Genomic DNA, 14,699 nt, shown 5'->3' on the forward strand with positions numbered 1-14,699 from the left:
TCTTCCATCGATGATAGTCACCTCATTTCTTTTCTCAATTTCCACGTATATTCCACACTGCACGTAAGGATGTTCGTTAGCCATCCTTACAATTCTCTGAACTTTTCTTTGTAATGCACCTACTTTGGAGCAAAAACTGCCACACGCTATAAATTAACGCTAACATTGATCGTAGTGGAAATATTTCTATGATATCCGTAGAGATGAGAAATGGAGCGGGTTCTCCTCAAGAAAGTTCGCAGTATTGGAATGAAGTAAAACTTGAGGAGACAGCATGTGCCCGTACTATAATGGCCGAAAGTTTGCAAAAAAATATATTCTCTTAAAAAGGCGGATACATCCAGGAAAAATTGATAAGTATTTGACTTCTTACATTGGGTGAAGTCTATATTTTCATTAAAAGTAAAATTTGTATTCCATAAATATGCCATAATATCACCTTAACAGGAAAACAGCCGATAAAAAGTATAAAAAAAACATATTATGAATCATTTAGGCTGTTGGATTGGATCAAGTAATTTGAGCTTATATTCACATTTGTCATTTATTTCATTACTATTGTAAGCCACTGCAGAAATAAAAATAGGAAAAAGTAATTGGGAGTTTGAGCAGCAATTAGAAGCTACATCTCGGCTAAATTCGCATGCAAATTTTATAACACATATGATTAGTAACTAAGAGGAATTGGTTCAATGTTATACCCTGCCTGTTACTAAGAAACAGAAGAAGATAAATCTAACCTAAGACAACAGAAATAATTGCATAGTTCAGTTAATATTCAGGATTTCAAGTTTTTCGCTTGAGCCTTGGAATCATTTATTAGTTATTAAGTTAATTTTCATCATAAGCGGAAGGAAGAATTGTGGCATGAATATAAATTGGATTAGAAATATGTAATTTAGCACCTGGAACAGAAATTAGTGTTAATCTAGTTTTGTCCCAGTAGGTAGTTTTATTTGAAAATAAAATTCACGAAGAAGCAAGGAAAGTCATGGGATAAATGAAAACCACGAAAAAACCCATCACTGGCGTAATCTATTAACAACAACCGTCACATCACAAGAGCATAACACAGAGATTAAATACATTTTTGGAGCCGATAAGTCTATGTTTCTTTTTTTCAGTTTTTAACATTAGGAGGAAGCACTTACTCCCCATCGATGACACGATCCGGGGACTCGAGAATAGATGGAGGTGAACAGTATTTCGCATTGCACTTCACAGAGGACACTAGTGGGGCGAGGGAATGGTTAGTGAGAAGGAAATATTTAGGTTCGAGAAAGAGCAACGAAAAGGGAAGGGATGGTGTGTTACAACGATCCACAATTTATGGAATGGTTATCACCATCTGGAAATCTACTCACCAAGTCCATGTCCCACACTTCTCATGAAAAATGGTCACTCTTTTCCATTTCATTTCAACAACAAGCTCTCCATCTCTTTGGAGTTTCCCAGGCAATGAACCGAAAAGGCTTAAAGATCAACACTTTGCCCATTTGCTGACTTCAAGCTGCTGACCTGCTGACCCCTGAGCTCCAGTCAATATCCTTCAACCAACAGCTTCTTTGCCATCAATCTAATTGGATATTCTTCACTCGAACAGTCCAAAAACTTCCAGAAAACCGCGACAAGGAAGGCAGTGCAAAGCAGTTTTTTCCCCTTAAAATTAACTCGTTTTCAATTACAACATACTTATTGTTGCTATCAGCATTTAGTTTCTTCTAGTTTAGTCCTTCAGCAAGTGTCCTCCTTCTCTCACGATGAGTTGCATTTCGACTCACCACAATTTTATTTTTTTAATATTTTGGTTCAATAGTTATAATATACATTTCAATTAAAAAATCATGTAGTTATGCATCATCTCCCTAGTAAAGCACACGTTTTTTTATTACGAATCCCGATAAAAAAATCATTACCCGAAAACACTAACAGACTCATCCATGTTCATCCCTATACATTATATTCATTCCACACTTCAACAATGACTGCTCTCCGGCGGTCTAGGCTTCTAAGCGCTTCGAAAATGTTTTTTCTGAAAAAGTAAAACAACAGGTTTCGAGCGATCTATTGGGCGGCTCGCATGCAATTTCGTTTAGTCTCCAACACTAGAAGTCCCAGAGAAAAAGGGAGAATAAAAAATAATGGCAACACCTCTTCTCATCAAGCCACAATATTGCGAGACCAACTTTCACAAACACTCCCTACGTATTTTTCAATCAATAACATTTTTATAAATCTTCTTTTGCATTATATATCCCTCTCTGTGTTTGACATTAACTTATTCCATACTCTTACACTCTTTCCTTATGTTAGTGCGTGAAAAGCGATACACATATGCACTGTGTTATATATACATATATTCTGATTTTTTTATTAGATTGTTTTTTCACCCAATGAGGCGATTGGGCTCTTAAGGCCTTGAAAATTGTATGTATACACCACACCCTGTCTATAACCCATTGCTAATATATATATTTTCCCACTTCTATCCGTATCTTGCTAAGCCATCGTCCAGCCAATACTCGACTGCCCGAAAAGGCTTGATAAATCGTATAGTGCTTCCAAAAAGGTTCTCTTTACTGGCTGATTTTATTGTTTGATGCTCAAAGGAACATTTTAATACTGTTACATGCAAGACCATTGATGCCCAATCTAAAAGCTGAGTGTTTTACCAACACACAGGTGACTTCAAGTTTGTTTTGTGGTTATAAAGCCAGTGGCTCCAAACGTAGTGAGATAAAAATGGCCGAATGGGCAATAGACTTACACTGTCAACAACTTCTTTCACAAATGAGCATTCCTTTATTAATTGTGGGGGGAATATTGACAGTGAAGTTGTTTGCGAAAGAAGCAGTTCGATACTTTTGTCGCGGGGCGATACTGAGACGACAAAGCATCCGTGTCTGCTCGCAAACAACTTCATAGAAGGACACAAAGAGTGAAAAGGTTTATACAAATGGGTTCAATCCCTCTTATTACTGAGATTTGAACATTCATAATTAGAATCCTGCTCACTGAGATGTTCTCCATTCAAATCGAAGAAAAAGGGCTAGCCATGGATATTTTGCTGCGATTCAAGGCTAACTATAATATTTCTAGATAAAGGGGTATTGGATCGGGAATTTTTTAAAGAGGTAAGGGGGCTTTAAATACAGCGGTCGAGGGAACAGTGAAAGGAGAAAAGAGAAAAGAAAGAAGAAGGCTGAAGATGAAATACGCAGGGAGGTTAGGAAGAAGGTGTAAGGAAACCAAAGCGGATCTCTTGAACAGGAGGAAGTGGAGACGACTTTGATATTTGGGACCTGCCAGTTTGCAGAGGACCAGTTGATGATCATGTATAACAACGTAAACACAATTGCGACGTTAAATACAATTTCTATGGTTCTGTATAAACCATAACGTACAGTAGATAATGATGTGATTTACAAGGCTGTTTATTCAATTTCTTTCATCATTTCAACCCTGTATATCATAAAACATACTATCAGCCCTGATTTTGGATTATTTTGTCTCCTCTGCGAAAATGATATAAAAAATATTTTGATCAAATCATATCCGCGAAAGAAATATTTGCAATACCTACCTTTATGCAACTCACAACCCCAGTTTATTAGTCAAAGAAGTGGAAGTTTTATGTCACTCCAATTATTCAAGTGATTTAATGGTAACCAACACAACATTTCGAAGGAGGAAACAATTGAAAAGCCTAATGTGGACGCAAGAAAGGCTAGCTAGAGAATATTTCATCTAAACGATCTGAATGCTTCTTGTACGTTTATTTTACTTCTTTCGTTACCAAGCGTTGGGTAGAGCTAAAATTAGCTCGCCTTATAAGGAAAATACAACAATTGAGGTAAGAGTCACTCACTATCTTCTCGTCTTACTCGAGTTACCGATCGCATAACTGAATTTAAATCTCTTCATTATAATGCTCTTGGGTAATAAGAGTAAAAAACGTGAATTACTTTTTCATTTCGTAAACAAAACAGAGGTAGGAGTTAAATGAACACCTTTTTATAAAAGAGTTATTCAGAGGTATACAATTCTTTTGCCTATTTTGACAGGTAAATAGAGCGCATATCTACGGTTGAGTTTATGGTTCTTAAAAATTGTATATAAGATTATTGTGATCACCTTCCGTTTTGACTATTAGTTGAGAATATATGATGTCTGAAGGGAGCTAGTCAATAAATGAACCTTAATGGAAGCATTATACGATCTCGGACTGCGAGGAATGTTTTTGCAAACGGATAGAGACAGCGTGAGCGAGGAATGTGGATAGTGGCCCATTCCGCCTCCGCCCTGAATATCAGACCATATATTTGTTCTCTCTTCTTTAGTACCATCGCATTATTGGAACGAGTGACCATTGGAGCTAATTTAAACCTGTAACTTAACGCAAACGGCCCAAAAAAAAACACATATCGCAGGCTGAGGACCTCCATTAGCTCCGTCGAATGTTATTGCATCTTTGACGAACTTGAGAATGTTTCTGCCGTTTGGGAAACACACGCTACAAACGCAGTCACTACTCTTACATTCGAGAAGCTTCCTCTCGAAGAGTCGCACAATCAGAGATGAGGGTTGGGTTCAGCGGTAAGGACACCAACACATTAGCTCTTCTTTCTTTCTTTTCTCCATAGCCGAGACCATGAGTATGCATAGAGAGGACGATCACCGAGGCAACAGAGGCCGACCTCAAACCTTGTTCAGTGAGCCAAGCGATGCCAGCTTAAAAAAAACAATCAGTTCGTAGTTATAAGAAATGAAGCCGAGCTGCCTGGAAAATGTAATTTTAAACCATGTTCTTATGCGGACGTATTTATCATCTCCGGCTTATAGTATTTCATATTGTTTCTTGGCGTAGTATAAGCCTAAAACTTAAATTATCATTTTGATAATTTCAGGAGCTATGGAGTTGACCATTTTCACATTTAACTTAATCTCCAAAAATTGAAATTCTTACATCAGATCGTATACTGAAGTTAAATTTTTATTTCTGAGATGGCCTTAAATGTTCAAAATAGCCTACATCAACTACCCTAAGAATATAAAATGAAAATCTAAGTTTTAAATGAGTAATACTTCAGAACTTTGAAGTCTTTAGAATATGCATCACTCCCTCTTGACCGCTATTATTTTCATAACGCATTAATTGTTTAAAACTCATGAATTCATCTAAAAATTTTAAGAGCTAATCAACCAGACCCGTCTACCATTTTAATGTATCTCAAAGTTGAAAATTTTACTTCAATATTTTATCAGATGTCAATTATATCTTTGAGGAGTTCGGTAATATTGACGAGAGCTTTATCCTTCAGGAAAGAAAAGATGAAGTGATGAAGAAGATAACGAAATATTAAACAAGCGATTCACCACAAAAAAGAAAACAAATACGATTGGTCGAGAGGGGGTGTTATGTTACAATAAGAGTAGATCAAAACAAAGCGATGCTGAGATGAACAAATAATTTTCTTCTTGCTCCAAAGAGCAGCGCTTTGCGAAGACATAAAATGTGGAGGCTTTGGTATCAATACTGAGGCGGTTTCCTACTGCCTAGATGATCGTCCATTCTTTACATGCTCGTGCCCGAGACTCATTTGCAAGCATGGCCTCCTCTTCCTCCATCAGACGGCGAAGCGGGTCTCCCAGACGGTCGCAGCGAACAACAACGGCAGCCGAACAGCACGAAGGAGGTAGAAACACTTTCCGCCCTCTCTGCCTGTCTGTCTCCGGCGAACCGTGTCATCTTCACGTCCCATCATCCGACGCGGTCGCGGAGAGGTTGTCGCCCGCGCCCTTTTCTTCGCCTGCCCGCAACCATTTGCACCGACGACGACGTGTCTCCTCCGTGAGGACTGCTACACCTGGTAGGGAAGCTCCTTCTCGTTCCACGTATTCGCTGCAAAATAAAAATAGAAATCGCCTTCTTTATTCCTCAGTTCAAGCAGTTGTACATTATATCATACTCCTATAAAAGCAAGCTTTCGAGACAATTTCAACCCTGCGAAGGGCGCGGTCTGATATTATCAAAATCGGGGCGCGGTAAGCCTGACGGGCAAACGGCGGAAAAATCCCTAAAACCCTGTATTAAATAAATAAATAAAAAAGATATAATAAATCTTCATCAGGATGTAGAGGATGTAGAAAATAAGGAAAAAGTACTTTTTGAAATTTCTGAGTATATATTTATGTACAAAAACAAATACCTGTAAACAATCGATGCGTTTGTTAGGAAGAATTATTAGCCCAAATAACAATGCTACTTCATTAGAATCTTAACCTGGGCCACTAGCGTAACTAGCCTCATGAGCCCCACTGCATAAGCGCAACCCGAGATAATCATCTCCAATCATTGCGATTGAATCAGCTTGTCAGGTAAAAATATAAACAGTATGATATTCCTGGATTATTTAAGGCCAACTCTATCAATTTCAAAATATGCGGAGAAACGTGTGTGGTACCTCATTTTTCCCCAACATTGAAGCCGCTAGGGATGATTTAATTACTTACTGCGCAAAAAATCAACAAAGAGAAAATCATTCGCCTTTACCCGGCGATTCAAACCCGGATATCCCGGTCAATTCGAATAATTTTTTCTCTGTGTATTTTTCGCAGAATTGTGAATTGTGGGTTACTCCGTAAAGTTATCACTTTGGCTAGTCCCGGTACACTTAAAATTAATTACTTACATTAAAAACATTGTTACCCTTATGTTTCATTAGGAGCCATGCAATAAATTGACCTGCTAATATTTATGGGGCTGCCATTAATGTAAAAATATTACAATTATCCCCAGAAACGTTTAAATAAACACTGGACGAGGCAAGTATAAAATAAACGTCAGATATTCCAAGTATCAGTATGCGATTGACACCAAGAGCATCTGATGGTAATGCATGGACGGCAAAAGTTTCAGCAGAATGATGCTATTAAGTACATTTGGGGCAACTTTTTCAGATTTAGGGTAAAGAAATTTCATTTAAATCACATTGTGAGGATGATTTTTAAGAACAAACCGCCATGATCGCGATTTGGGTTCCTTATGAATTGTTTGTTTTGCATTTGAATTCTTTAAGATTGAGAATAGGAATCCAATACAAAGGTTTAAAAGTAATTTCCCTAAGTTCTTCCACTCAATAACTAAAATTCTTCCATTGCCAGGAAAAATCAGGGGAATGAAGAATAATTCCAAAACGGACTACTTTCTACAGGTATCACTATCCAAATTATCATCTTACCTTTATAGTACATCTCCTTGTACATGGTCTGACAGGTTTTACCCTGCAAAAAGAGAAGAATGAAAGAATTAATAATAATTCCAAAAGAGTATCACCTTGCAACTAATAAAGGTGCAAAGTATAAACTTAATATAAACTAAATAAGTAAATAAACTTGCACATGTGTTTAAGCAAAGTACATTTATTAATACAAAAATTGAAATAACCACGGATAACAGTCACAAAGGCTATTAAAATTATTTAACCTATAATATTAACTACATAATTTCTGCCTCATAATTTTAAAATATTTCCTGCAGTAGATATTTAATATAAAAATATAAATATTCAAGTATAGCAACAGTGAAAACATCATGAACGTGCCAGCTAAGAGCATAGTGTTGACTAATTCAGGACCAGATTTTGCGATCAATTTGCCTATCAGCATTCACTTACAATTTAATTTTACATAAAACTTTTCCTCTTTGATTTGAAGCACCAATGGTAAATAAATAAAACTGTAATAAAATAATATGAGTATGCATTTGAAGTAATGAAAAAATATACTTTAAATCGATTGAAATACATTATGAAGTCATCAGTGATTAGGAGACGGTTAATTGATAGCCCGAGATAACCAGCTCTATCATTGCGATGAATCGGCTCGTCAGGTAAATATATAAACAGCATGATATTCCTGTTTTACTTCCGGCCCATTCTGTCAATTGCAAAATATGCAGAGAAACGTATGTGGTCACTCATTGTCCCCAACATTGAAGCTGCAGCTTGACAATTTATTTTAAGGGGGGGGGGGGGAGCGAGAGAAAAAATTAGCTAGCACAATGCATTGCAATCATTGATTCGCGATGCACTAACGAGACTTCGTTGTTTAGTTGTTTTGATCAGCACAGTCACGGTGGAGGCTCCTTGGTAATTGTGCCTTATAATTTAAATCTACTCCATACCAAAGAGTGTTAAGTTGAGCGACAGTTTTATATAGCAGTAATTTCAATGCAAGTATTATACGAATGGTATGGGTATGGGAGTGATACGTGGCCTAATTGTCTTTTGTTTAGAGACCATTTCCTCTAATAGCCACTTTCCCTGGAACTGAACGTATTCACCAAATAAGCAACGCACACACCGCCTCTTTTCTGCGGCCACTTCTTTCAACGGCCAGCGATCACATGGAAGATGTGTTCAGTATATTACGGGAACTAAATTTTGAAATTTCTCCTTATTTTGGAGAGGTCAATAGGATGGTTTCTTATTATTATTATTTAATGCCTAAATCGAAAGATTACTACTCCTGGAGTACGCATTTCACGCTTTTAGATTTTTGAATGACGATGACTATTTTTCGCGATTAAATGAAAAGTGAAAATTTTCAAGCGCGCGAAAATGCGACGGCTAAGTATGAATGCTGGGAAAAGCCCGTGTGATGTATTTCTGATTTCCGCTGTTCCCGTGTGAGGTGACCTTGGGGCGAGGATATGTGCGCCGCTGCGATGCAGGCTGCTAGCAGGTAGCGCTTGCTTAAAATAAGGATTATTAATACCTTATCAAGCAAACTAAAAAATCACTTTTGTATTTGAAGTGCTTCATTTTGAACCTAAAGGACCTAGATTAGACGCTTTGGAACAGATGGACATTTTGCAGCATGTACGTTCTAATGACAACATTGTAAATGACTTTTTGTGTGACTCCCACTCCCCTCTTTTAATCCTCTCATTCCTAAATCATAAAACAACCATGTACCAAAATGCATTGTATATTAATTCATGTCATGTATGGAATTCGATTCCTCAAGAGTTAAAAAATATCTCAACATTCAATAATTTCAAAAAGTCTTTGTTAACTTTTTATTTTTATGATACCTGAATTATATAAGCGTCCGCAACTTGCAATTTATGGGTTTGTATGTTTTTTGTATGGTTTTTAATTTTGTTTCATGTTTTTGGAAATCTATATAAAGGTGGTTGTTTGAGTTGGTTGGTTGAGTGTTTCATGATTTCTTCTTTTTTCTATGTTAACCTTCTCAGTCTGAATGTTTATGATTATGTATTTATTTAGGCTCCAAAGGAAAGGATTCCTAGAGCCAAAAAAGTTTATTTATTTATTTAAATTCCTGGGCTAATGACATGACGAAGTCTTCGGCCTCTCTCTCACCTGAACCATCCCCCCTCCACCTGCCATACCCTCCCTAGGGGAGCCTCCTCCCAATAGCTTCTTTCTACTGTATGACCAAGTTCTTTCCCCCTCCCTCTTCTCTGTTGACCAATCGTTCAACCTAGTTACCTTCCTCCGTACCCCTCCTAGCCTGGTATAAAAGGATGTGATGGACCTCTGTAGAGTTCACCTGATGATGACGTCTAACGTTGAAACCGTGGTCGTGTAAATGTGTGAATAAATATTCATGCGAAAGCACAAAGTTTTTCTTTTTAATTTCAAGTGTGAACGGAAAAACATGAAAATCTTATTATTTCTGTTACGACTAAACTTTCATCCTGATTTCTATGATCCTGCACGTTTCCCCAGTATTACATATTCCCCCAATATAACTTCCAACGAAATTAGTTATTTTCACTGAGTGAAATTTACAATTAGTTTCGATGGCTAGTTCTTTCAGATCACTTCATAATTATTCTTGGTGTTCTACGAGTTAAGGTCAGTTGACATGAAGAAATTTGCGCATCGACCCGTTTTTTTTCCTTCACAATATAGTCTTTCAATTAATCTATTATTTCTTCTCCCCTCCTTCTATTTCCCTTCTAACATAGCATTTTTTCCTACGACATGGGTATTGACAACGCCTTCTGACGCAGTATTTACTCCATTCAAACCCCCTGTTCCCTTCTTATTTCCCCGAGAAGTTGCCTCTACTCGCTCACCTTGTACAGTAGCACTTTGCAGCTTTTCTTCGTCCACTTCATCTCCTCAATTCCCCTGCCCGACAATACCTGAGCAAAATAAATGTCAATAATCTTTTCATTCAAATTACGCCAGCGAGTCTTCGTTGTGTAATTGTTTTGATTAGCGCAGTCACGGCGGAAGCTCCTTGATAATTGTATCTAACAATTTTTGCTCTCCCCCAAAAGCGTCAGCAGCCATTACCGCAAGCCCACCACAAAGATTCGCGAGGGAGATAAAAAGAATGCTCTCTTTGTGGGCTCCAAAAAGCAGGCACGTGTCTCTTTAGCAGCAATAGGTGTGAGGGAGAAGTGTACGTGGCAGGGGTGGAGTGGGAAGGGGCGCGGGGGAAGGAAATGAAACTTTTCACATCGCGACAACCCGTTGATTCCCTCTCATTTCCTTTCTTTCAACGCGCTTATCTCACGCGGCGAGGCCTCCCCATCGCGGCCGCACTCCACCCAGTGGCCATTAGCGGTACTGCTTGGTAGGGGGAGTCGGGGATATCATCGCTATGGAAACCCTGATTCTCCCCTCTCCCGTTTTCGCCTTACAGAATAAAAATAAAAAATTAATATAAAATAATTTTCCTTCATCCCAGCACCCTCCTCGCTTTTTCTCACCTCTGTCTCCTTACCCAGAGGTCTGCTACTGATTAACGCTCTCTCTCGGGCCCCATCGACGAAGAAAAAAGGAATATTAGAAGGTAGTCTAACATATCGGTCCTAAATAAAATCTTTATTCTAAATGAGAATTATACAAAGTTATCTCAGAATACAAATTCAGGAATTTTAAATTTCGCGAGTTTGCAGACCCCAATTGTCCGTGTTTTTATTACATGATGTCATTTTTTACCTTGCCTGTAGCAGCCGCTAATTTTAGACGTGTTTTTATGAACCTGGCGATTTTAGTTCGTCAAATAAATGGACCAAAGAATTCATATTTAATTTTGCTTAAAATAATGAAATTATGCGTAACAAAGTGTGTGAAATGTTAACTTAAGTCTATGGTGAGTCTACTATGGGTAAAACAAGAATTTTCAAGGGATATAAGTGTTTCCAAGATAACCTTGAAAGCGTTTAGGGGATCGCACCAACTCAGAAGCAACCGATAAAAACGTGGAAAAAGAGAAAGAAATGTTTATGAACCAGTTGCAAAATAGGTACTATTTTTACCGAGCAATATTACGTAGGCGAATGAATAAAGAAAGAAAAAAAATTTCAGTTATTTTCTGAACAAATCTCGTACAATAACAACCATATTGTCACAATGAAATACTTTTTTTACTCTTCAATCCGTTCTTTATCAGCCAACCGTTTCCATATGTTTGAATCAGCTCTTATTTATTTCGCTGTTCGGTCTCGTCTTCCTGGAGTCGCATGATGAGAGTAAGAAGCGTCGACAATTGAAGCGTTTCCACTACTCTCTCGGCACTCAGGTATGGAATTGGGTCGGATGTCAAAGCTTGCGGCGGCCATTCGTGGGACTACCGGTCATTTGGGAGCCAATTGCAAGTCAGCCTCAAAAGCCGCCGATATATATCTCGCTGAGTGGACATTTTGGCTAAATGATCCTTTAGAGTGCACACTTGGAAACATAAGATGCATAATTAAGTTAATACATAAAATATCAAGTCAATAAATGGATTCGTACCTATAGATTCTCCTTCTAGCTAAATTTGTCAATTCTCTCAGCATAAACTATGATTTTATCTTGATCAAACTAAGTAATTTCTAATGCTAGGAAGATAAAATTTCAGTAGACTTGCTCGTGATACACCTCACTGTTGAATAATATAAGGTTTTTCCAAATCCAGTGTCATTTTCTTGAAACTCTAGCTTTGAAACGGGATAACACAAAGCTTAAATCAAACGAAATATTATTTTATCCTTACCTTAACCACCCTTACGTTCCTTATTCTGTAAAGAAACATCATTTACCTAAAGAACGCTCAAAGAGGTGATCCTGCCACACGACTTTTAGTGGCTTGCGGGGTAGTATATAAAGTATATGAAGATGACTATTATCTACCTTTCGACCATTATCTGCACCATTATCGAAAATTATAAAAAGTGCACTGGTAGCCCTTTGCTTCTAGGGTTCTCATTTTCAAGTTCAAAATATAATTTGAATCTTAAATTATCTGTCGGATAGTATGAATTGTCGTTTCATTCAAAATCCTGTTCCACAAATTCAGCGCCTGACACCAGTAAACCACTTCCAGATCGAACTGTCATTTGTCCATATATTTCAAGACAAATTGAAAGTTACGTCCTCACCATTGTCGTTGCCAATAGCATCATTCAATCCCTCCCCAAAACTCCCCCCTTATTCCCCGTAGGGTCGCAAACATCTCAACTCCTCTGGGGACCGCAGTGACGTCACTGTCCGACGACAGCGAAATGTAGACGAACAAGCGGAGGACACGGGCCTCAATCGTCCCCAGCGGACTCAGGCGAAGGGAGGAGGCGAAGGTGGATAAGCGCTTGCTCCAGGGGACCGAGGAATATACCTGCTGAGCGGCTGACACGGCATTCATGCGCGTCACAACCAATAACCACAGCATCCATCGAAAGTGAACGGAGCGGACGCCTTTTTGCGAAGGACAAGCGTGGCATTCACTCACGAATTTGGGGGAATTCTGGAATTTTTCTCGGGTTCTACACCAGGTTAATTCAGTCGTATCGGCCAACGTTTCGGAAATAGACTTGTCTTCCATTCTTAAAGTGTGTTACTGAATGTCCAACTTCACACAGAAATAGAGAAATTTATATTGTGAAATTGGACAGTTAGACATTTTCACGCCTTGAGTACGGATGACAAGTCGTTTTCCGAAATGTCGGCCAGTACCAAGAAGAATGCCTGAGTATTATTAACCGGGAAAAATTAAAAATGTTTAATGGGATTATATTCGTTGGCATTCCATGTTTACTGATAATAATAGTATTCTACCGATTGAGGTAGGTTTCCATGGAGTACTAAAGAAGTAATCTGGGAGCCTCCCTTTCCTTCCAGCACTGCCTTCTTCAATTCACTGTAAGCCTTACTCTCCTTCAATCTATCTAAAACTCCTATTCTCTTCTTTCTATTTCCCTCGTTTATCTAAAATTCTACCCTCTAAAACTTTTTTCAACATCCCATCCCCGCTAAGTAATCGCTCCATCCATTGTACTCTCAAGTACTGTCTCCTTCGTCTCATCTAAAAGTTGCCGCTCCTCACTCACCATGTCCATCACTTCGTCGTTCCTTTTCCTCTCTGTCCATTTCACCTTCTCCATTCTTCTCCATACCCACATCTCGAATGCCTTCAATCTTCTCTCGTCCTCCTTCCTTAGTGTCCACATTTCCGCACCGTAGACAGCTACACTGCAGATTTCTCTTGCTCTTCACTAACCTTTTCTTACACTCTTACATAACGATTCTCGCAGAAGTCTACTGATATGAGTTCAGAGCTTTCATAAGGACAAAAAATACTCTGTCTAAATCCGTAAGAAGTGGTTCCGAATCCGTTATGAAATAATTTTTTTTTGGTACATCGGTGGTACATTTGGCAGGTTTCACCCGTTAGGTAATATAAGGAAAAATAATAATTTATCCAAAATTGGAAGCAATGAATGTAATAAGACTCTCAAATGTTTGTTGATATGCTCACAGTTTTGCCGAAATATGAACTTTATTTTACCGTACTTCAACAAGTGAAAAAACTCTTCCAATTATAAATATTATCTAAAGTCGAGCTGAAATACATCATCAAGTTTATTAAAGAAAGATTTATGGTAAACATAGATTTCTTTGCCTTTTAGGTTAATATTCTAAACGTATTTATACTTGCCAAAATATTTCCATCTTTGCCTGAAAAACTGTTCTAACGGCAAAAAGACTGTGATTTCCTCTGAAATTCACTTGATTGTAAAAACTTTGATCTGAAATGCATATAAACCTATAAATCGGAGACAAATTTCAGCTGGGGGCCAACTTGAAAATAAATTAATTCATTTGGGGATTCAAATTGATATAGCGGCACGTAGATTTTCAGGATTTGTGAAACTACTATAAAGTTATTCGCAACGACCATTATACAATATAATCGCTCACTCCGTAATTAAACCCGAAGGTTAGTTTGAATAGGTAAGAGTAGAGCTAACACCGAACTAAGCCACAAGCGTGAGAGAATTTCATAGATTTAGGGTAAGGGGGTTTCTTATCTGAACTATCCTCTCCCTGGACTATTTAGCACTTCAAGTCGATTTGTTCGGGGGTGTCTGATGGCTTCATCCGGAATTTGAACGTGGAACTCCTCGATCAGCGGCCAAGCGCTCTACCCACTAGGTTATCAATTCTCCGTATAGAAAATAACATGATCGACAAAAAGAGGAAAAAAACAATTGCAATTGATATGATGACTGCCAATTATCATGGATAGGCTTCGTAAAAATGTCCATTTCAGCTACGAATTGCTCTTAAAAAAATTTGTCATCATTACCAAAACTATACCATTTGAAGCATAAAGACTCATAGAATATTTAAAACAATTTGGAGAAGAATTGCGCCTCTAAAGTTGAAATGGGC

General features: G+C 38.0%; 1 protein-coding gene across 1 annotated transcript in view; it reads right to left on the reverse strand.

The window, feature by feature from the left end:
* Positions 1 to 1,015: 1,015 nt before the first annotated feature.
* Positions 1,016 to 14,699, reverse strand: part of LOC124162248 (carbonic anhydrase-related protein 10) — a 653,815-nt gene continuing 640,131 nt past the window's right edge. The window contains exons 9-10 of the mRNA XM_046538715.1: positions 7,242 to 7,284; positions 1,016 to 5,902 (exon numbers count right to left, since the gene is read on the reverse strand). Coding sequence (XP_046394671.1) covers positions 5,862 to 5,902; positions 7,242 to 7,284 — 84 coding nt within the window. The 3' untranslated portion in view covers positions 1,016 to 5,861. The remainder of the gene's footprint in view (positions 5,903 to 7,241; positions 7,285 to 14,699) is intronic.

This window comes from Ischnura elegans, chromosome 7 (assembly GCF_921293095.1).
Source record: "Ischnura elegans chromosome 7, ioIscEleg1.1, whole genome shotgun sequence".
Lineage (NCBI taxonomy): Eukaryota > Metazoa > Arthropoda > Insecta > Odonata > Coenagrionidae > Ischnura > Ischnura elegans.